Here is a 24,586-nt window from a genome sequence, read left to right on the forward strand (position 1 = left end):
AGTATTTTGAAGATCCAAGGCCATGATCTCAACTGTAATGATCAACAATGAAATTCCTATTTTTTCAGAACATACAGAATGGATCTTTAAAAAGCCATCATCTATCAATAAAGGATGTAATACGCTGACCTTGAGAATATCTAGTCGATGCACTATAAGTTCATGCAAGCATGTTATGTTTTTCTAGTAGTTTTAAAGCAAGACTATAGTAAAAGCTATCTAAAAAGCAGTTGACAAGGTATATCAAGCAAAAGCAGTTAAAGAAAACTAAGCAATCATAAGAGGAAGGGTTCTTGCTTGTATTACAAACAATTACAAAAAGAAGAAAGAGGATAAGAATAAATAGTCAGTTTTTACAGTGCCAGGAGATAAGTAGTAGAGGTCCACAAAAATCTGCACTGCTTAATATGTTCATAATAACCAAGATGAAACAACAATTTAAAAAGTGACAAAGAATGCTGACAGTACAATGTTATTTGAGGTAGTAAAGGAAGGGGCTGAATGTGAATAATGCAAAAGGATTTTTCTGAATCTTATGAAAATCAGTAACTGGACTGCCATTTAGAAGATTAATCTCAATGTGTAGTAAAATAAACAAACATACAAGGGGGAAAACAATCCAAAACTTTATACAGTGAATGGCTCTAAGCTGACCATTACCACTAAGAAATGAGATCTTGGGGTTACAACAGACTATTCCATGAAAACACTGGCTTGATACTCAACAGTGGTCAGAAAAATCAAACAGAAGGATTCTCTAGGATTTGTTAAAAATTAAGCAGAACAAGAACATAGGAAACCTCAATATGCCTCTCTCTAATCTATGTATCTGGATTACCTGTGCAATTCTGGTCATTTATCTCAAAAACAATATAGTAACCTTGAAAACATTCAAAGAAAGTTAACAAGCTTAATAAAAGATAAGAAGTTTTGGGAAAAGAAGGACTAAAGCTAAAGACTGTTTGCTTTGAAAAAAAAGATGACAGAGCAGGAGTATGATAAAAGTTTACAATATCATGAATGGGGTGGAAAGGAGTACATTGTTCGTATTGCCTTCCAAAACAAGAGCTTAGAGTCATAAAATGAAACTAGGAAGTAACAGGTCCACATAATGTTAAGTTAATCTTTGGAATTCCTTGACCTAAGATACTGTGGACAATAGATTCTTATACATATTGAAACTGACTGGACAAATTCATGAAAGAAAAATACATCTAAGACTATTACAAACAAATATTACTTCTGGCTCAAAAAAATTCTAATCTGCAAATTATGGGAGGCTGAGAGAACATTCTGGGGAATGCACACACATCCTGTTCTTGTTCTCCTCCCTAGACTTTCCCTTTGGGCTAATGTCAGAGAGAAGAACGTTGGCTAGGTCAGTCTTTGGTCTGACCTAATACAGTCAGACTTATTTGCTCAGAGGCCCTAATATAATCCATACCAGAAAGTGGACATACAGCAACACTTCAAAGAGCTATTTGATTCCTGTTCCAAAAATAAAATCACACCATAAAATTTCTCTCTCAAATGTATCAAAGAATTTAAAGTGCATGAATATAAGCTTTGTAACAGGACACACTGGAAGTTGTATTAAAAAAATTATATTTATGCAAATATGAAGATACTTATTTACAAACACAAGTTTCATCAAAATCATTTGCTAAAAAAGCAGCGTTTAAGCTGTTTTGCTTAGACATGCCGATGGCTTATTTCTAAACACTGGGATATGGAAGACAAGCCAAACAAGAAGTTATTTCTATTTTTGAGCTGTGGAAGGTAGAATCTTATAAAAATTGTAAGACCTTTCAAAAGGGAGATTTAGTATATATTTTTTCCTTGTAACTGTGCTGAAGTACAGCTAGCTGTACAATATATACATAGTTCATGCAGGAATAATCTCAATTTAGTAATGATGCAGAATATATTATAAACAGAAACATGTTTAAAGAGGAAGGAGGGGCTTTATTCATTAATGGACCTTTTCATAAGAAAGATGAAGCTGTTTTGGGACTGAGTCATCATCTGACAAAGAAAGCTGAGTCATTATATAAAAGAGGTTATTTCAATACCTATTTAAGAATAAATTTATGAAAAATAATTAGATTGCACAAGAAAAACAGAGGACAACTAATGACCTTGAAAAAGAATAAACAAAATCCAGAGAATCTCAGTAGTGTTGAGGAAACATAGGGCTTAGAATAATTTACAGAAGACACACTGTAATGTATTTACATTTGAAATGTCTCACTTCTATATATTCTCACTATTATTTTGGTTTTAATAAAAATCTGCATGAAACAAAGGTCATAGTTTGATTAAGCAGAAAAATTTTTAAAAATACACTGATTTCTTATTTGGATCAGTTATACATTGTAAAGAAAAACCTCAAATAAGTCAGACTGAAATATATTACAGACAAAAAACATCATCTACCAATGAATTATTGAATTTACCATTTTATATTGCTTATAATCAATAAAAAATTAAATATACAATTAATTTTTGCAATTTCCAAAGTGACTGAATCAGAACATTTTATGGCAAAAAATGAGATTGACAAGATAATAACCTCAGCAGGAGATTTGTTCCCCAGTAACAACTGATTAAAGTTGGGGAAATTAATAAAAAGATAAAACTATGCAATAGATTAACAAAATATGTAGAGAGGTAGTTTATCACCCTGAATAGCTAAAAGTTCCATGAAATGTGATACAACAGCTACATCTATGCTAGTAAATTAATACATATTAAAGGTTATAACAGTGAATAAGAATTTTCTTTGGAAAACAAAAGCAGAACACCTACAAAACAGGTAAAACAAATGTATTTATGAACATTTCCTGGTTGGCAATTTACATCACTAACTAAATCACTATACTCAGTGGCTTCATAGACACATTTCAGTATTTTCCTAGAATACTGAATGTGGAAGCACCTTTGAGAAAATTATTAAGTTCCCAAGGAGAATTCATGATGGATTTGGGGCACTGTAAAAATTAACTGGGGAGGAGGAGAGACTAGATCGAAAGTTCAGGCAAGTGCTGCTTTTTTTGGGTTGGGGGGGAGTATTTTGTGCAAAGGAACAATAAAAAGTGCAATGGGCAAGAGTCTATAGCTTAAAAATATTACTTCAGAAACTGGACCTTAAAAGTCAAGACACAGCTATGCAATGAGCTGATTGAGCCTAGACATCATGTATGACAGAATTTCTAAAGGATTGAAGTTTTTAAAGAAAACTTACGTGACTTGTAAACTTTCTGCTGTTAGATTATTCCACATGATCTCATTAGCTTGAAGGTTTTCATTTTCTTCTAGTAAAGACGTATCAAACTCTATTGCTTGTTCAACAACTTCTGATGACCTAATTTAGCAAATAAAAGTTATATTTGCAAAAGTAACATGCATCTTTAAGTAGATCATAAAGGAAATTGGTTTGAATTACTAATAACTAGAATATAGTTAAAATTACATATGAAATAAAAGTAAAACCAATAGGATATATATTCTTTTTCCTTTAAATAAAGGACACACTCTTAAAAACATACCAGAGAACAAAACAGAATATAATTCTTTGAATTAAGATCACAACATAATCAAGGTTTTCAGGGGGTATCTATTTGCATGGATCCGCTCTTAGCTGATCCAGCTATAAATCTCCACATGACAATTATCAATTTGCACATTAATAACAAAGGATAATGCAAGAAGTCTTAGGACTATCCACTTATGTACCAATATGCAATATCAGTTCAATAAGCAGCAAATAAAGTTTGTTTTTTAAATTAAAAACTTCCTTGCATTACCTGCATATTTTGTTGTTTCAGGCACTACTTACTTTGCAATAACTGCAGTGTATACAGGAGTACCTAGAGTTCACTTTAAACTATCTTGAATATGGGCAATGAGAGAAATATAGCAGAGAAACTTAACTTAGCCCAAGATGCAAAATGCATCCAAATACACACTAAATTAGCTCACGCTGAATCTGGGTTGTCATGTGTCCAAAGAAGAGCAACGAAGCTGGTGAAGGGTCTAGAGAACAAGTCTTATGAGAAGCGGCTGAAGGAACTGGGGTTGTTTAGTCTGGAAAAAAGGAGGCTGAGGGGACACGTTATTGCTCTCTACAACTACCTGAAAGGAGGTTGTAGTGAGGTGGGTGTTGGTCTCTTCTCCCAAGTAACAAGTGATAGGACGAGAGGAAATGGCCTCAAGTTGCACCAGGGGAGGTTTAGATTGGATATTAGGAAAAATTTCTTCACTGAAAGGGTTATCAAGCATTGGAACAGGCCGCCCAGGGAATTGGTTGAGTCACCATCCCAGGAAGTATTTAAAAGACGTGTAGATGTGGTTGGTGCTTAGGGACATGGTTTAGTGGTGGACTTGGCAGTGTTAGGTTTACAGTTGGACTGGATGATCTTAAAGGTCTTTTCCAACCTAAATGATTCTATGATTCTATGTATAGTCTGCTGCCAGTACCAAAGTTATGGCTCTTCACATGTGATAACAGTAATTGGAATTCTGTTTTTCTAGAGACAGCCAAAGAGATGGATGGTTGAAGAAACAGTCAGATTAAAAACCTGACATTCAGACAACTTTCTGTACATGCAAGTGGAACAGCTTTTTAAATTAGGATAATGCTTTACAAATAACTATTTAAAAGGAACCAAACAGGAACAAATACAACTCTGATTGCTTTAGCAGTGTTGTAGTTTAATACAAGTTTTTCCTCGAGAAGAAACATGAATGTGTACACCAAGATGAAAAGTTATACCTATAAGTATCTATGAAGTCATTATACTCAGAGTTAGGGTCTATCCGTTCAACGGAGGTCTGGATCTCTTTATGGATATTCGCAATCTCTTCTGTTACAAGACTGGTGATCTGGCTATATTCATCCAAGATTCCTTTTCTAGAGAGAAAAAAAAAAACACTATAGTGTATAACATGGCACTGAAGTTATAGATGGCATTGACGATGCTTCAAACTTTCAGTTTTCTGTTACTACAAACTCTTGTTTCAACTGGCTAAAAAGGGAGGGAAAAAAAAAAAGACCATATATTACTCAAAGAAATAACAGATCAATTGTGACCTCTTCTTTACAGATTGGCTATGAGTAGAGAAGTCTCCAAGACCATGCTCCTTATACTAATTACAGTACATCTACATATAGTGTAGCTAAACTAAAGCTGTAGAGATTACAGGGAAAAGGAATGTATACAGCTCATTGATGACACCCTTCTTTATGACCAGAAAACTTATGCTAGTTATCATTTATACTGAAGCTTTTCATGTTCCCTTGACTGACAAAATAAATATCTTTTGATATACAGTAAAATGAGTCAAAAAATAGTCAGTGTGCATTCCTCTAAGACCTGGCTTTCTCCATTGCTTTAACTGTTCTCTTTCATATCTTCATTTTATTATTTGGTCATTAGGGCAAAAATAAGCATAAATCACAAGTTCGCATATATTTACAAGAAGAAACAAAATCAAACAAAAAGTTGACATGAGAAAGCACGAGCCATCTAGTCTAATGACCTGCCCAAACAGTGGGCAAAAGCAAGTGATTAGGGAATGGTAAAAGAAAAGACTAAGTGATATGTTACCACTACATTTAATACCATCCAGTGATATTTCCCCAGAATACCTTCCTACTCTAAGTTTTAGCTTTCCATAAATAGCCTTTCATAATAATTTCCTATTTCATTTTTATTTTTGACAAACTTCTTGGCTTGCCAGGTTCTGAAGAATGGTGAGGTTTCTTTTTAAATACTGATGAATTTTGACCAACCCAGAGGAATGTGCAGGAAAAAAAAATATCAGCAGATTTTTCCTGGATAAGATCTCAAGTTATGTTTATTTTATAAAAAACATTATTTGCTTGTAATTCTTCAGTACATTTTCTAAGGAGAAAACAGACAAGAGAATTCATTAATATCAACTACAGCAATGTGAGATCTAAGAGAAATGGAATCTATGTTAATTACTAAAAAAAAATAATTAGTGATGTTAATATACATTTCAAGTTTACCAAACTAATTGATTTGCAAAACCAAGATTAACGAAGTATATTTCACACAGATAGCCACACCAACCCCTACACTTGAAATCACCATCTCCTTTTGTAGAAGTAAGCCCAAAGATATTAGACAGCAGTTATTTTCCAATAAATTCAGATCTCATTGAAAATGTTTATTCAGTGACAAGAATATTTTTATTTCAAAGATGATGAAGGAAATTGGGTTCAATAGGTTCTTGTTCAATGATAAAACCCTTCAGTGAATTATAATAATTCACAATTATGAAAAATCACATTAATTACAGCACACAAATTTAACTGAAGTCTCTTGCTGTGATTTTACATTGTGGTGGTACAGCCCCCGCCCCCCCCCCCCCCCCCCCCCCCGGCCATTCTGAGATCCCAGGAAAAGCCCTATTGTGTTGTTATCTTGATCATAACGACTTGGGCGTCAAGCAATCTCTGTCCACACCTGGGCTATCTGCTGCCTGAATGGTACATCAGGACCACCCTGAGATCTTGGTGTAAGCCTATCACCTCAGGAAAAGCCCTGTTGTGTTGTTATCTTGGTCATAACGACTTGGGCGTCAGGCAATCTCTGTCCACACCTGGGCTATCTACTGCCTGAATAGAACATCAGGACCACTCAGCACAAAATTGTGGCCAGAATGTAAATTACTGACTAAAGCCAATCATCTCGAGATCCTATAAATAGTGATCCAAGAGGGCGAGATCCTATAAATAGTGATCCAAGAGGGAGACCTCTTTGAGCTCTCCAGGACCGCAGCAGGCTCTGTGACTCAGTATATCCCCCTGAGCTGTGACGCCTCGCAGGGTAGATTCCGTGAGGATTGAAGAATTGTCCATAGATTTCGTGAGGAAAGAAGGATTGTCCGTAGATTTCACGAGGATTAAAGGATTGTGCATTGATTTCGCGAGGACTCAAAGAGCTGACTTCATGAGGTTCACCGACCGTCCGTTGATGAATGCCGGCACATAACAGTGAGTAATTCACGAAACTCACGAAAAGGGAAATTTTGATCACAGGTTAACCTCGGGGGGTGTGTGTGTGTGTGCGCGCGCAATTTGGCTACGTATGTGTCCATATATACTATCCCTACTCACATAAACCGTTGACCAAGTCTGAGACTAAGATTGGACCTAGCCGCACCTAGATTCCTCTCTGAAAGGAGTTTAGAAAGCAAGGGGGTCTATTCTGAATCTCGTGACTCAATGGGAGGGTCCCCCTTATCCCCTGCACCCACGATCCCTCTGTGTAGCTGAATTCTCCTTTGTGTACTTCTTCCATATAAGTAATAGAGTGAACCTTGCCATTCTTGAAACTTTAACGAGGACGCTGTCTTGATTATAACAAATTCCATCAAATCACTGTTTCAAATTGGCTGATGCCTAAGTGTTGTTAAGAATTATACAACCTAATACTGTGATCTATCTCAAAAATATTAATAAATCTTAAATTGCTGCTAACCAAAGCCGTGTAAAAAATCATATTTGCGACATACGTACAAAATTAAGATTAAAAGGACTGTGCAGACACTACTATAGAGGTCTATTTCATTTACATACCTGCACCAGAATCAAAGGGAGCTATGATACTTCATGAGGCAGTTAATATTGGCCACATAACCTAAGCAAATAAAGCATGAAACCCCCAACTCTCTTTCACTTCCTATGTGCTGAAGTCAAGCCGAATGTAAACTTCGGAAAAGGTAAGAAAATGAGATACAGAAGAGTGCCTCTCATCTAAATGAACAATACTTACAAAAAGAGGTAACTACTTTTTCTTTTAGAGTAAGTGATTTACAAGCATTATTTTTTAATTGCGGTCCTCAGAATGAGAAAGACCTACAGAACAGTCTCCCAAACCAACTCATATTCTTCAGGAAAGTCAAAGAGGCAGCATGGTGGTTACAAATCAGAAAAGATAGCTTAGAGTCCTCATTGACAATTCTCTGAGATATCAGTTTGCACATCTTCATCAGTGATGTGGAGAATGATCTTTCAGAAAAAGGTAATTGTATTTTTAAGGCTGGATTCCTTACAATGAGATTAGGTTTATATGATCCTGCTATTTGCACACACATGAGTAACCATGCATCTGTCTGGACCTCCTCCCAAATGACTTTCAAGACTGTTGGCCATTTTAAACCAAATTGGTTCCCAGCAGAATTTCATAAAAATAAGGCTACTGGAGAGGCAACTAACATAGGATGGGATAGGACTATTTCAGTTGGAAGGGACCTACAACGATCATCTAGTCCAATTGCCTGACCAATTCAGGGCTGACCAAGTTAAAGCATGTTAACTTGCCATAGTATTCCAGCTGAAGGAAAGGATAAAGCATGAGCTTAACTATAAACACTGCAGTTAATCTCTAAGATTTTAAAAGTTTTATGAGAAGAGAGTCTATCATGAAAATGCTTAAGTAACCCCTTAAAACTATCTGCATTTATTTGAATAGACTTCTCTATGCACAATTGTTGTCAATGGAAAGATGAAACCAGCTTTTTCATTACTCCTTGATATACAAATAATTGATGAAGGTTTATTATTTTCTAATAATACTATGAATTAATTAGGATATTACACAAAAAATGTGGAAATTAGACATATATAAGAAAATACAGCTTACAGGGCTTTAATCATTTCTTCTTCCATCTTCTGTAGTGAATCAAGTAACAGAGGAAGTGTAGTGTCGTAATATTGGTGCTGATGTAACTGTGCTCCTTTCAGTGCCAATACATATTGATTATGCAACATATGAAGTTTCATAGTGGCTTTATCACACCGATCTTTGGCTTTCTCAGTCTCCTTTCCTGAGAAGAAAGAAAAACAGAAAATGCATATGATGATTTTAAAGTATACAAACATCAATACTTGTGGTTGACATAAATCTAATAGATTGCACTTTGTTCCACAATAATACGTCTAAGCTATTTCTCTGAAGAAGAAAAATTTTGACAATTCTCAGGTCACTAGTAAGACCAAATGTCTTAGTGTTCTTATTCAAGACTAAGAAAAAAATGCTGCATTTTCTTTGAGCAGAAATGTGAGAATACTTTATCTGAAAGTATATGAAAACCATTATCTGCATAAGTATAAAAATAATATAACTATGAAGAATGAAATAAAAACGACTCAAACACATGACTATCACAAATGCTAATCTTTCATTTCTCTCAGAGTAAACAAACATTTTTAAATGAAGAAAATAAGAAATCTCTACTAGGTTAGACCCATGATCCATTTAGAACAGCACTCAGTCTCCAGCAGTGATAGCAGGAACTGCTTTTAGGGAAAGCATGTGTATTGGGTTTACATGGCAAGGTTTTGTTAGCGGGGGGGCTACAGGGTGGCTTCTCTGAAAAGATGCCAGAAGCTTCCCCTGTGTCCAATAAAGTCAATGCCAGCCAGCTCCAAGAGGGACCCGCCGCTGGCCAAGGCTGAGCCAATCAGTGATAGTGGTAGCGCCTCTGTGATAACATATTTAAGAAGGGGGAAAAACTGCTGTGGAACAGCAGCCGGGAGAGAGAGGAGTGAGAAAATGTGAGAGAAACAACTATGCAGACACCAAGGTCAGTGAAGAAGAAGGAGGAGGAGGTGCTCCAGGCACCAGAGAAGAGATTCCCCTCCAGCCTGTGGTGAAGACCATGGTGAGACAGGCTGTCCCCCTGCAGCCCATGGAGGTCCACAGAGGAGCAGATATCCACCTGCAGCCCGTGGAGAACCCCATGCCAGAGCAGGTGGATGCGCCCAAAGGAGGCTGTGACCCCATGTGAATCCTGCACTGGAGCAGGTTCCTGGCAGGACCTGTGACCCTGTGGGGGACCCACGCTGGAGCAGTCCATTCCTGAAGGACTACACCCCGTGGAAAGGACTCATGCTGGAGCAGTTTGTGAAGAACTGCAGCCCGTGGGAAGGACCCATGTTGGAGAAGTTTCTGGAGGACTGTCTCCCATGGGTGGGACCCCACGCTGGAGCAGGGGAAGAGTGTGAGGGGTCCTCCCCTTGAGGAGGAAGAAGCGTCAGAGACAACGTGTGATGAACTGACCCCAACCCCCATTCCCTGTTCCCTCTGTGCTGCTCAGGGGGGGAGGTAGAGAAATTGGGAGTGAAGTTGAGCCTGGAAGAAGGGAGGGGTGGGGGAAGGTGTTTTAAGATTTGTTTTTATTTCTCATTACCCTACTCTGACTTTTGATTGGTGGGCAGGTGCGTGGCCGCAGGCAGACGCGTGGCAGCATGGTGACCACCTGGCAAAAAGCAGTGTCCCCTGCTTCTCCTGAGCTTCTAGCACCTGGTGGAACCAATGCAGCCACACAGACAGAGCTCCTGTTCAAGCATGCGACCACCCAGGTTTCCAGCTGTGGGATCTGTGTGGGATATTCCTAGAGGTGGAAAGTGATGGCAAGCAAGCCTGTGGGAGGTGTGACCAGATTGATGAACTGCTCTGCTTGGTGGCTGAGCTGCAGGAGGAGGTGAGCAGACTGAGGAGTATTCAAGAGTCTGAGGGGGAGATTGATCAATGGAGCCATACTCTGCCATCTATGATGCATAGAATCCAACTCAGTGTGGCCACTACAGAGGCAGGTCCTGGATCTGCTTTGTGCCAGGAGGAAGGCAGTGTCACAACGGATAAGGAGGGGTGGAAGAAGGTTACAGCACGGAGTGGTAAGAGAAGCCTCTCCTTACCCTCTAAGATACCCTTACAGAACAGGTATGAGGCCCTGGGTACAGTAGATGAAGCACATAATGAAAAAGAGGAGGAACCTATGCAAGCAGTCTTGCCAAGATCAGAGAGACCAAACCCCTCGCAACAAAACCTGCATTAAGACCAGTGCCGAGAAGAAACAATGGTGAGTTATGGTCATTGGTGATTCCCTCCTGTGCGGAACAGAAGCACACGTTTGCAGACCAGACCCTCTTTTCAGGGAAGTTTGCTGCCTCCCTGGGGCCCAAATTCGGGGCGTCACCACAAGACTGAAGAGCCTAGTTCAACCTTCAGGCTACTATCCATTCCTGCTCTTTCACATGGGTACAAATGATGTAGAGACAAAAAGTATGAGGTCAATCAAAAGAGACTTCAGAGCCCTGGGAAGAATGCTAAAAAATTCGGGAGCACAGGTAGTATTTTCCTCAGTCCTCCCAGTAATGGGGGGAGACCTTGGAAGAAACAGGCGAGCCCAGGATATCAATACCTGGCTCCAGGACCGGTGCCTCCACCAAAACTTTGGGTTTTTAAAACATGGAAGAGCCTTCAAGAGACAAGGTATGCTGGGGCCTGACGGGATCCACCTGTCTTCATGGGGAAAATGGTAATTTGGGCATAAGCTGGCAGGGCTGATCAAGAGCACTTTAAATCATAGAATCATAGAATGCTTTGGGTTGGAAGGGACCTTTAGATGTCATCTAGCCCAACCCCCCTGCAGTGAGCAGGGACAGCTTTAACTAGATCAGGTTGCTCTGACTGTCGGTCATTGATGAAGATGTTAAACAGCACCGGTCTCAGTACAGACCCCTGAGGGACTCCACTTGTCACCGGTCTCCATGTGGACATCGAGCCATTGACCACGACCCTCTGGATGCGACCATCCAGCCAATTCCTTATCCATCGAACAGTCCACCCATCAAACCCATATCTCCCCAATTTAGAGAGAAGGATGTTGTGGGGGACTGTGTCGAACGCTTTACAGAAGTCCAAGTAGATGACATCCATTGCTTTTCCCTTGTCCACTGATGCAGTCACTCCTTCATAGAAAGCCACTAGGTTGGTCAGGCAGGACTTGCCCTTGGTGAATCCGTGCTGGCTGTCTCGAATCACCTCCCTGTCCTCCATGTGCTTGAGCATAGCTTCTAGGAGGATCTGCTCCATGATCTTCCCAGGCACAGAGGTGAGGCTGACAGGTTGGTAGTTCCCAGGGTCCTCCTTTCTTCCCTTTTAAAAATGGAAGAAAGGAGGACCTAGAATTGATTAAACTAGAATTGATGGGGGAAGGGGATACCAACAGGATTGCAGTAGGTAAGCCAAGGCTTGTCATGGCATCGCCTGAGGGTGGCAATCCTAGTAGGAACATTTACACTGCTCCTGGGAGCACGGAGGGCTCAGAAGCATATCTGAAATACTTGTACACCAACGCACGCAGTATAAGAAACAAACAGGATGAACTGGAAGCGTTGGTCAGCTCCCAGAGCTATGATATCATTGGTATTAGTGAGACTTGGTGGAATGAGTCCCACGACTGGAGTGCTGGGATGGAGGGCTACAGGCTGTTCGGAAGGGATAGGCAGGGCAGGCGAGGTGGAGGTGTCGCACTGTATGTAAGGGAGAGGTTTGATTGCACGGCCCTTACAGTTAGTGATGATGTGGTGGAGAGCCTCTGGGTGAGGATTAGGGAGATGGAAAACAAAGGAGATGTGGGTGTCTACTACCGATCACCCAGCCAGGATGTAAGCACTGATGAGTTATTCTATAGGCAATTAGGAGAAATTTCAGGATCAGTAGCCCTTGTCCTTATGGGAGATTCCAACTCCCAGACATCAACTGGGAATACCATACTGCTGTGACGAACAGGTCTTGGAAATTCCTGAAGTTTGTGGGAGATAACTTCTTGTCACAAGTACTCAGTGAGCCAACTAGGAAAGATGCCCTCCTAGACTTGCTATTTGTAAATAGAGAAGGACTCGTGGGAGATGTGATGGGAGGTGGCTGTCTTGGCCACAGCGATCACAAAATGGTTGAGTTTAAAATTTTCAGTGTAATGAGAAAAAAGGACAGCAGAGTTGCTACCCTGGACTTCAAGAGAGCAAACTTTAAGCTGTTCAGGGAGCTACTTAGCAGAGTACCCTGGGAATCTGCTTTTGAGGGCTTAGGAGTCCATGAGTGCTGGTCAGTCTTTAAGAACCACCTTTTAGAAGCACAGGAGCAGGCAATTCCTGTGTGTCATAAGTCAAACAAGCAGGGCAGAAGACCAGCTTGGCTGAACAGGGAACGCCTCGTGGAGCTCAAGAGGAAAAATAAATTATACAATCTCTGGAAGTGAGGTCAGGCTTCGCAGGAAGTGTACAGAGCCATGGTTTGTTTATGCAGGGAGAAAACATGAAAGTCCAAAGCTCAATTCGAGTTGAAACTGGCCAGTGTTGTTTCAGACAACAAGGGCTTTTTTAAGTATGTTAATAGCAAGAAGAGATCTAAAGAAAACATTGGACCGATACTTGTTGAAGATGGTCATCTGACTAATAAGGATGAAGAAAAAGCAGAGGCATTCGATGAGGTTTTTGCCTCAGTCTTTAATAATACTGATAAACCTTGGGCTGCCCGGTCCCCTGAGTCAGAGGGCCATGATTGTGGGAACAGTGACTTTCCATTTGTGGACATGGAAATTGTAAGGGACCAGCTGTATCAGCTGAATGTTCACAAGTCCATGGGGCCTGATGGGATTCATCCCAGAGTACTGAAGGAGCTAGCAGATGTTATGGCAGGTCTTGGGAGTCTGGGGAGGTCCTCACTAACTGGAAGCTAGCCAATGTTATTCCAGTTTATAAGAAGGGCATGAGGGAAGACCCAGGAAACTACAGACCTGATAGTCTAACCTCAGTACCTGGACAAATTATGGAGAAGATCATATTTGGTGCTATTGAAAGGCATTTAAAGAACAATGCAATCATGAGGCACAGTCAACATGAGTTCACAAAGGGAAAGTCCTGTCTAACTAATTTAAAATCCTTTTACGATAAGGTCTCCTGCCTAGTGGATGAAGGGAAGGCAGTGGATGTAGTTTTTCTGGATTTCAGTAAGGCTTTTGATACTGTCCCTCACAGCATCCTTCTGGACAAGTTATCCAACTGTGGGATGAGCAGGTTCACAGGGCACTGGGTGAAGAACTGGCTGAATGGCAGAGCTCAAAGGGTTGTAGTGAATGGGGCTACATGTGGCTGGCGACCAGTCACTAGCAGTATTCCTCAGGGCTCAATTCTAGGGCCAGTTCTGTTCAATATATTTATTAACGATCTGGATGTAGGAGTTGAATGCACCATTAGCAAGTTTGAGGTGCTGTTGACTCTCTTGAGGGACAAGAGGCCTTGCAGAGGGATCTAGATAGATTGGAGCATTGGGCAATCATCAGTGGCATGAAATTTAACAAGTCCAAATGCCGGATTCTGCACCTGGGACGGAGTAACGCTGGACAGCAGTATAAATTGGGAGAGGAGTGGCTGGAGAGCAGCCCTGCAGAAAGGGATCTGGGGGTGCTGGTTGACAGCAGACTCAATAGGAGTCAGCAGTGTGCCCTGGCAGCCTCATCCTGGGGTGCATTAAACACAGTATAACCAAACGGTCAAAAGAGGTGATTATCCTGCTGTATTCAGCGTTGGTGCGGCCTCACCTTGAGTACTGTGTGCAGTTCTGGGCCCCACAATTTAAGAAGGATGTGAAGGTCCTTGAATGCGTCCAGAGGAGGGCAACAAAGCTGGTGAAAGGACTGGAAGGTATGTCCTATGAGGAGCGGCTAAAGACTTTGGGCTTGTCTAGTTTGGAGAAAAGGAGGCTGAGCAGCGACCTCATTGCTCTCTACAGCTTCCTGAGGAGGGGAAGTGGAGAGGGAGGTGCTGATCTCTTCTCCCTGGTATCCAGCGATAGGATGTGTGGGAATGGTTCAAAGCTGCACCAGGGGAGGTTCAGGCTTGACATTAGGAAGCATTTCTTTACCCAGAGGGTGGTCAAACACTGGAATAGGATTCCTAGAGAGGTGGTCGATGCCCCAATCCTGTCAGCGTTTAAGAGGCATTTGCACAATGCCCTTAACAACATGCTTTAACTTTTGGTCAGCCTTGAAGTGGTCAGGCAATTGGACTAGATGATCGTTGTAGGTCCCTTCCAATTGAACTATTCTATTCTATAAATTAAATTAATTTCCCTGAGTCGAGTCTGTTTTGCCCATGACGGTAATTGCTGAGTGATCTCCCTGTCCTTATTTCGACCCATGAGCCTTTCATCATATCTTTGTTCTCTGTCCAGCTGAGGATGGGGAGTGATAGAGCAGCTTGGTGGGCACCTGGCATCCAGCCAAGGTTAACCCACCACAGCATGCAAAACTGGCTGCTATTTGTGGCCTTTTTCCCTTGCATTTTCCCATCATCCATTGTCACTGGATAAGGGATGATAGAGGATATATCCCTGCTTATTCCCTGTATTATGTCTTCTGAACCAGTTTTCCATGAATATGTTTAATCCATTTTTGAATCTGTTGATACCTGTCTGCCTCCACAACTTCCTGCAACAGCAAATTCCAGAAGTTCACTGCCTCTTTGCACAGCACTTTCCTTTTATCTGTTTTAAAACAGTCTCCTGGTGGTTTCAACTAGTGCCACCTAGTTCTAGTATTGCAAGATTTGGAGAATAACAGTTCTGCGTTCATCAGGTCATTAACTCCCTTGCTAAGTCACTGATGAAAATGTTGAATAAAAGCCAGTCACGGCACTAATTCCATTAGTCACTGAGTGTGTTCCATTCTGAAAAAAATACTGTTAAGCCCTACCCTTTGACCATCTATCTATAAGGCCTTTCCTCCCATCCTATGGCAAGTTATTTGTTTTAATAGCCTTTGGCAAAGAGCCTTATCAAAGGCTCTTCGAAAAAAAATATATATTTTGTTCACTGAAACCTTTTTATCCACATGCTTATTGACATCTTCCTAGAACTCCATCAAGTTAGCAAATGTCTTTACAGAAATAATGCTGACGCTTTCCTAACAGACCATGTTTATTCACAACCTCAGAAATCTTATTTATTGTAGGCTCTACAGTCTTGCCAAGGATGGAAGTCAGAATCATCTCTGTAGCTCCCAGGATCTCTTCTAGACCCTTGATAATCCAGCAGGCCCCTGGCACAGTGGTAGGTTACACACCTTAACCAGCAGTTCAATAATTTGATATCTGAGCTCCTTCAGAGCTCCCAGGTGAAGGCCATCTGGTGCCGGTGACTTATTAACAATTAATCACTATATATCTGGTCCAATGGTTCCCCATATTATCCTTATATTGAGCTAGTTCCTTCAGATTTCCTGCTACAAATAATGCATCAGGTAGGCAACCTCCCCAACATCTTCAGCAGGAAAAGCTGATGCAAAGAATAGACTGAGCTGTGCTGCCTTGGCTTAGTCATCCCTGAGTGTCCCCTTATACCTTTCTCTTCAAGAAAACCTACAAGTTTTCTCACTGGCTTCCTACATTTGATTTGTTTAAAGAACTTCCTACTATCAGCTCAAGCATCCTTTACAAGATGCTCTTCAAATTCTTAAACCCTCTTAATCTCCTGTTTACCTACCATGTTGTATGCATTTTCCTGTTTTCCTTTATTTTCTTAAATGCCAGCCTTCTGTCTATGCTGGCTTCCTTACTTTTTATAGAACTATGGCATGTTTTTTTGATCACTTTTTCTTTTTGAATTACAGCACGCAGCTTACCTGGCCTTCTAATACAGTATTTCTGAAAAGCCTTCAGATTGCTTGGTTTATTAATTAATCTTTTTATGTTTTTCTTTTGGGTATTTGTTTTTAGTTTTCTGCTTTTTTCCCTTTGTTTTGTTTTTAAAGAATTATCTGCCTCAAGCTTACTTAACTCCCTTTCTTGAAATTGAGTTTCTGTATGATGGATTTATTGGTTTGTCCTCTATGACTACAATGTTGAAACTAATTGTATGCTGGTTGCTATTAGATACTGGCTGTCCCACTAATACCTCTACATCATCTTGAGTGCACATCACTTAAGATGAAACCCAAAATAGCATCTTCTCCTGTGGGTTCTAAGACTCATTGTTCTAGGAAGCTGTCATTTATTGTGAACAAAAATTCCATTGCTACATATCATCCTGATGAAGCACTGATTCAGTCCATAATTGAGTAGCTGAACTCTCTCACTATTACTCCTGTCCAAAGCTCACAGCTTCTCTAGTACAACTTAACATTTCCTCATCACTGTCAGTATCCTGATCAGGAGGTCAGCATCACAATCACAGTACTACACTATTAGAGTCTAGAAATCCTCAAGTCCACGCTGACAAGGCCAGTTCAGTGCTGAACCAGAGAGCTATAAAGTACTTCAAGGGGCCACCTATTCTGTTCTTTGTCAGGAAGACTAATTGCAGAACTATGTGGCAGATGTTTTTATGATCTTCCTAAGACATCCAATGATGGATAACTTTGCAACTTCTCAATACAATTCAGGTCTAGTGCTGTGCTAGCTGAAAACATTCTCCCCCTTCACTCTCCAACCTAAATATTTCTTGCTTTAATTTAAACCCTTACTTCCTTCACCTACCTGCAATGGACATGAAAAATAGATTCTACAGTCCTCTGCAATCCATCTTTTACTTATTAGAAGATTATACACTCTCCTTCTCTGCCCAATCTTCTAATCTTCATACTAAACAACCCATACGTCTTCTAAGTCCTGTTTTCTTTTTGTAATTGGCTCACAACCTTCCACAAATGCAGTACCCAAAGCCAGACAATACTTCAGTTGAGGTTCTATTAACTTTGAAAGCCAAAGAATCCCTTTATGCTTCTACAAGTTACACTCATTTAAAAAAAAAAATTAAAATGTATGCCTTTCTGGAAACATGGCATTACTGATTATTTTTCCTATGGCATCTGTTCCTGCTGAGTAACACTATTTTTTTCAGACTATTTCTCCAGTCTCTCAAGTGATATTTAACTCTACAACTGCCCTCCAGTGCACTTTCAATCCCTTCAGGCATAGTGATGCCTATGCTCATCAATAAAAGGTGGGGAAGAAGAAGGAAGTGAGGGACATTCGGAGTGATGGCATTTGTCTTCCCAAGTAACTGATACGTGCCTGCCGATGGGAAGTAGTGAATGTATTCCTCTTTTTGCTTTGCTTGCGTGCACAGCTTTTGCTTTACCTATTAAACTGTCTTTATCTCAATCCAAGAGTTTTCTCACTTTTACCCTTCCAATTCTCTCCCCCATTCCACTGCGGGGGAGCAAGCGAGCAGCTGTGTGGTGCTTAGTTGCTGGCTGGTGTTAAACCACAACACTGTACTATAATATTTTCAAATCGATCATGCTTCCCTGGTGTACTGGGTTTACGTGGAAAGGTTTTGGTAGCAGGGGGGCTGCAGGGGTGGCCACTGTGAGAAGACACCAGGAGCTGCCCTTGTGCCAGAGACAGTTCTATCCAGCTCCAAAATGGATCCACTGCTGGACAAAGCTGAGCCAATCAGTGATGCTGGTGGCACCTCTGTGATAACATATTTAAGACAGGGTAAAAAGCACCACACAGCATCTGTGAGAGAAAGGAATGAGAAAAAAAACCTGTAAGAAACAACCCTGCAGATACCAAGGTCAGTGAAGAAGGAGGGGGAGGAGGTATTCCAGGTGCTGGAGCAGAGATTGCCCTGCAGCCCATGAAGACGACCATGGTGAGGCAGGTTGTCCCCCTGCAGCCCGTGGAGAGGACCACACCAGAGCAGATATCCAAACTGCAGCCCATGCAGAGCCCACACTGAAGCAGGCTCCTGGGCAGGAACTGTGGCCCATGGAGAGGAGCCCATGCAGGAGCAGGTTTTCTGGCAGTAACTGCATCCCATGGGGGACCCATGCTGGAGCAGTCTTATCCTGAAGAACTGCTGCCCATGGGAAGGACCCACATTGAAGCAGTTCATGAAAGACTGTAGCTCATGGGAGGGACCCCACGCTGGAGCAGGGGAAAAGTGTGAGAAGGACAGACAGTGTTATGAACTGACCGCAATCCCCCATTCCCCAACCCCCTTGAACCACTCGGGCATGGAGGGAAGCATGTATAGCTAAGTGGCAGCATAGAGGCTTGAAAGCAGACCTTGAAGAGATGAAATTGTGTGAAATGAGGAATACACTAAGGATTGTGAACTCTTATAAATTAAAACATGGAAAAATGTTAATGCAGGTCATAAAAGAGTTGAGTGGACAACTAGTCAAATAGTAACAAAACTGATAATAAATCCTATTTCAAATACACTGGGGTTAGGAAGCTTGTCAGAAAATTTAAAGAACCTGTTGATGATCATTATATGAAAGGAACTGGTAGGAAAAAAGCTGAAAGAATTTTTTGGCACCTGTGTTCATTATGAAAGACCTTCAGAGATTTCCTTGCTGAAAAGCCTATGAAAGAATCAAAGGATCTCTCTCTGCTGAGGTGTCAGAAGAAGAGTTTACAGAACAAATGTAAGAAGAAGAAATTACCAGGACTCTACAGTGCTTAACTTTAGAATTTTAAAGGAACTTGAGAATGTTATAGCTGGAATATTATGGTCAGTTTTTACAGGAGCAGGTAGACACTTAGTGGAGTGCATCAGTTGGGGCCTGTGTTTCTTAACATATTGATAAGTGATTTAGAAGAGGTGGAAAAAGGAGATAAAAGATACTGAAGAAGATGCTGACTGAAGGAAATGAAACTGAGAGCCAAATGCAAAGAACTGGAAAAGAACTTTGAGACACAATACTTAAACTACAAAATGGTAAATGTGAATTTATCACTTTACCACTTACTGAAAGGTGTGAATATTTATAGAGAGATGCATATGGGGAAAAACTATCCAAGCTTAATAATAAGTTCTAAGCTTACTAAATGCACTAAGGAATGAGATCTTGGGGTTAGTATAGACAGTTTGATGGAAACATTAGCTCAGTGCTCAGCAGCTGTCTGTAAAGGTGTTATTAATAAAGGACTAGACAGCATTATTACACCACTGAGTAAATCTACTGTCCTGGTTTCGGCTGGGATAGAGTTAATTTTCTTCCTAGTAGCAGGCATAGTGCTGTGTTTTGGATTTAGTAGGAGAAGAATGTTGATAACATGCTGATGTTTTCAGTTGTTGCTGAGTACTGCTTATGCTAGTCAAGGACTTTTTCAGCTTCCCATGCTCTGCCAGGCGCACAAGAAACTGGGAGGGGGCACAGCCAGAATAGTTGATCCAAACTGGCCAAAGGGCTATTCCATACCATATGACGTCATGCTCAGTATAGAAACTGGGGGGGGGTGGCCAGGGAGCAGCGATTGCTGCTCGGGAACTGTCTGAGTATTGGTCGGCGGGTGGTGAGCAATTGCATTGTGTATCACTTGCTTCGTATATCATTATTATTATTATCATTATTATATTGTTATTATTATCATTACTATTTTACTTTATTTCAATTATTAAACTGTTCTTATCCCAACCCAGGAGTGTTTCTCACTCTTACTCCTCCAATTCTCTCCCCCATCCCATCGGGGTAGGGGGAGTGAGCGAGCGGCTGCGTGGTGCTTAGTTGGTGGCTGGGGCTAAACCACAACATCTACGTAACATGATATGCAGTTCTTTCACCTCAAGGACATATTTGAAATGAAAAAGGTTTAGAGAAGGGCATCAGACATCAGAAAGGTAAGAAACAGAGAATGCACAAGGAATGAATAAGATGAAGACTCTTGAAGCTAGAGGAGAGAAGACAGAGGAGCAACATGTAAGAGGGAACAGACAGTGAATAGACATTCCAAACCACTTTTAACATAACTAAAAGGTATCATATGAAAATAGTAAGTAGTTTGTTCCAAACAAATATGTATTGGGTCTGGCTGAGATGGAGTTAATTTTCCCCACAGCAGCCCTCATAGTGCTGTGCTTTGTATTTGTAGCTAGAAAGGTGTTGATAACACACCAGTGTTTTGGCTACTGCTGAGCAGTGCTCCCTGTGGAGTAATTGCTGGAGGTGATTTAGAGATTAAACTTAGATTCACAATTTTAGGAAAGGCACAGCACTGAAGAAGCCTCCAGGGTGGAGTGCAGCTGGCATGCAAGGAATCCATTTCATGGAAGTTCCCTGGGCCTGCAACCTTAGACGTCAGCAACACCAGGGGAACTTGGTGCGTTGGCTCTAAGAGGAACTGCCCGGAGGGTGGAGCGGTGTGGAGACACCGCGGCTAGGCTCTGTGTGGCACCCCAGATGGGACTGCTGTGAAGCATTCTGCCCAGCCGGGGCAGCTCCTGTGCCCTTGGATTCCCCAGTACACTCTGTCAAGCCCGGAGACTTGGTCTATCTACGGACATGAAAAGACAAAGCATTTGTCACCTTATTGCTGCTGCTTTTAGTCCCTGTATAGTCCTGACTGTGCCAGAACATGGCAAACAATTTATTTTAGATGTACTTACCAAAGGAACAGAGTGCAGTATAATGGAACACTGCGAGAACTTGGGCAAATGATGGATGAATGAAGAAGGACAATAGGAAAGGGTATAATATGAGACCATGGGCCAACAACCTGTCACGGTTTTGACAAAATGCTGCCCTTTGGTAAACTTTGCTCATTATAATATCATTATAATACTAGAACACACCTCCATCCCAAAACCTACCCGCCTCTAAGGTGAGACCACTCCTCACTGAGCTTACGCTTTGAATTTTTCCTAGCCTATACCTTTAAAGCAAAGCGAGAAAGTTTTACACCAATCATAACACAGTATGTATGACTAGAGTCACTCAAGCTCCACCTGAAAGGTAAAAAATAGTATAAATTAGCCTAAGAGAGAGGGGATGTTAGGGAAGATACCATTGCGTACCACTGACCTCTGGGATCAGTCGACGGGCTGAGCCTCTCTTCCCCCCCATCGGGACGCCTTTGGGTAAGATTTGAACACTTGGTTATACCAAGTGCCTCCCCGGGAAATTTAGAAACCTCTATATAGAGTTGCTTTATATCTTTTGATGCATCTGTGTTACCCATGCTTTGGTATTTGCATGTGCCTTGGAGTCAGTGAATTTCTCGCCGGTAATCCAAAGAACCTGTGTGTCTGTTGCTTTAATAAATTGCTTTGATTCATTGGTCTAGCATGATAGTTGTCATTGAATGCGACCAGACGCTTTAAGTGTGGCTGTGGTAGTTCATGCAACACGACTAGACGAAAGGTGCCTACGTTATTTGTGCATCCGTAATCGTGATAGTTCAGTGCACTGAACGCGACCGGACTTATGACGACAAATTGGGTACCTTCCAAAGCCCTCTTGACGCAACAGAAAATTGGCATAGGCGGCAGGATTACCATGGAGAAACGGCTGCAAAAATACAAATGTCCCCCTTCCCGGGCCGGGAAGGAGTGGGCTCAGAAATTTTGGAAGGATGAAGAGAAAGTCGTAGAATGCATTGAGCAGTGTCAGGCTGCTCAAAGGTTTGGAGTAAAAAAAAGTAAAGGTGGAATTTGTGCGGTGTTAGGAGCCTGTTTGTCTTGTGATGAGCAAGAAGCTAAGGAAACCCCTGCTCCCAAACTAGTTTCCAATGTAGAATATACAGCTTTAAAATCAGAAAATGAGGTGTTGAAGTCATCATTGGCCTTTGAGAGGGAGACAGGAAAGATGCTAGGAACCTGAGTTGATAAACTCGTGAATGAGAATAATCATCTCAAACAATTGCTGGAAAGGGTTAATCGGTTGTTAGATCAACCTTCTGCTCCCATTAAGCAGATTCGCAGATTAATGCGTAGTGCAAACCCTGAAGTTTGGGATGGTGATATTTGGTTTGACAGCGATGATGATGAGGTCGAAGTGACCTCCGATTCTGAGCTTCAGTTGATTTCTTCACAACCTTTGGTTAAAACTGAGACCGCTGTTGATGATGATGATGAAATCTGCACTACTGTGCGAACAATCCCATGATCACCAGCAGAGCTGATAAAAATACAGGAGAAATTCTCAAGGCGGTCAGGAGAATCGGAAGTCGAGTATGTGTGTCGAGTTTCTCTTGAAGGAGGAGATCGGATTATGATAAGTGAGGAAGATGCAGAAGGCTTTTGGGGACCAGGAGTATTTTTAACTACCGTGCTGGGAGAGCATAATTATTCCTTAACTGCACGAGCTGCATACTGGGCTGGTGGTATAGATCCTCAGGAGAGAGGGGAACCCCTGGAGATTAAAGCCACAGGCTATTCCGATCTGGCTGCAGCAGTACAGAAAGCAGCCTGTATACAAGCGATATATGAAAGAGATGAGTTAAGGAAATCCCCGATGCTAGCCCCTATCGACCCGGCACGATTAACTCCTCTTATTCGTGGTCTCCCTGATTGTCTCAAGATGTTTGTAGCAAATGCCCCTACATATGTAGCTAGGTCCATTATAAAACCAGGAGAAACTACTGGGCCTCGGGGTGGAGTAGGGAATCATATCCAAACACCTGTTAAATCCCTAAATGAACTCTCCACAGCTATTACAAAAGCTGCCTGTATCCAGGCTATGTATGATCGTGGCCCTCTTGACGTTCCCGTATCAGACGTCATAAATCATGGGCAAGAAATGGGATGGGGTGATCCATCTGTTGAAACTGAAAATCCTGGTCATAACATCAGACAAATTAACCCATTAATCGTCAACCTAGGGTTACGACAATTAATAAAATTCCTAATAGACACAGGAGCACAAATTTCTGAGAAGCTGGGTATACGACCTGGACGGCAAAGAGTTAAAATTACTGGAGTGAACGGAGCAAGTACAATTCATCAAACTGCAAAGGTTAATTTATGGCTCCTGGGCAAAAAATGCATGCTGTCTACCCACTTTGCAGTGAAAACTCATAATGAAAATATTTTGGGCTTTGATGTTTTGAATGGCCGAACCTGGCATCCCCCAGACGGTAGTATATGGTCCTTTAGTTCAAGTCTTAATCCTAACCCTGATAAAGATTGGGAGGCTACAGTGCGTTTACTCCATGCAGCCCCTGCACGCCCTAATATTGCAACCTTAACAGCCACACTACAAGCAGCTGCACACCCATGGATGGCAGTGCTAGAAATGTGCCTATGACTGACTAAACCTCGTAGCACACTTGCTTGGGAAGCTATTTATAACAGTGGTACAAAACATAGAATTACTACTAGGTGGATTTATCCTGTATCATAAAAGGGGTAACCTGTTCGGACTCTCCCCGCCGAAACAATTTTTCCTCTTTTCTCTCTCTTTTGCAGCACCCCGCAGGATGGTGAACGGAAATGCTGTGTTTATGTTACTATTCCAAACTCTAGCAATGCTGCTCCTCTTAGTCTCTGATCAAAGATCTATCACTTACCCCCACTGGAACACTACAAAACAAAAGGAACTTAAATCTTTCCACTCTAGTTATACATGGAAATGTGGTATATTCCAGAGGTGAATGGAGTTGGAATGACTCTCTTTGGATGGCTAGACTTCAAGCCATTCTAGGACAGACAATACAAATTAGCTGCCGAATAACTAATGGGTCTACTTACTATAGGCCGACTGAAATTAAAACAGTTTATACTGAACCAAATTCAGATTGCTGATACAATCTTACCTTTACCAAACCTATGATTGTGTACTGTCTTTGGGGTTACAGAGGCACCAAATTACTATTTGAATTTATGACTGATACAGCAACATCTGCGCCAATTGCAAAGGATAAGGAGCCTCTGCCCCCACAAATGTCTGAAAATGTACCGACTCGGCCTCCCATTAGTCTAACTCCTTTCATCTTCAACACAGGCCCTTACATAATTAAAAATACGGGTCAGCAACA

At 41.3% G+C, this 24,586-nt stretch overlaps 1 protein-coding gene across 2 annotated transcripts in view; it reads right to left on the minus strand.

Annotated features, from left to right (window-relative positions):
- Positions 1-24,586, minus strand: part of LOC142596461 (tyrosine-protein kinase Fer-like) — a 187,981-nt gene that overhangs the window by 134,650 nt on the left and 28,745 nt on the right. For both annotated transcript variants that reach the window (XM_075725571.1, XM_075725572.1), the window contains exons 4-6: positions 8,676-8,859; positions 4,775-4,912; positions 3,245-3,364 (exon numbers count right to left, since the gene is read on the minus strand). In XM_075725571.1, coding sequence (XP_075581686.1) covers positions 3,245-3,364; positions 4,775-4,912; positions 8,676-8,859 — 442 coding nt within the window. The remainder of the gene's footprint in view (positions 1-3,244; positions 3,365-4,774; positions 4,913-8,675; positions 8,860-24,586) is intronic.

This window comes from Pelecanus crispus, chromosome W, assembly GCF_030463565.1.
Source record: "Pelecanus crispus isolate bPelCri1 chromosome W, bPelCri1.pri, whole genome shotgun sequence".
In the NCBI taxonomy this organism is placed as follows: domain Eukaryota; kingdom Metazoa; phylum Chordata; class Aves; order Pelecaniformes; family Pelecanidae; genus Pelecanus; species Pelecanus crispus.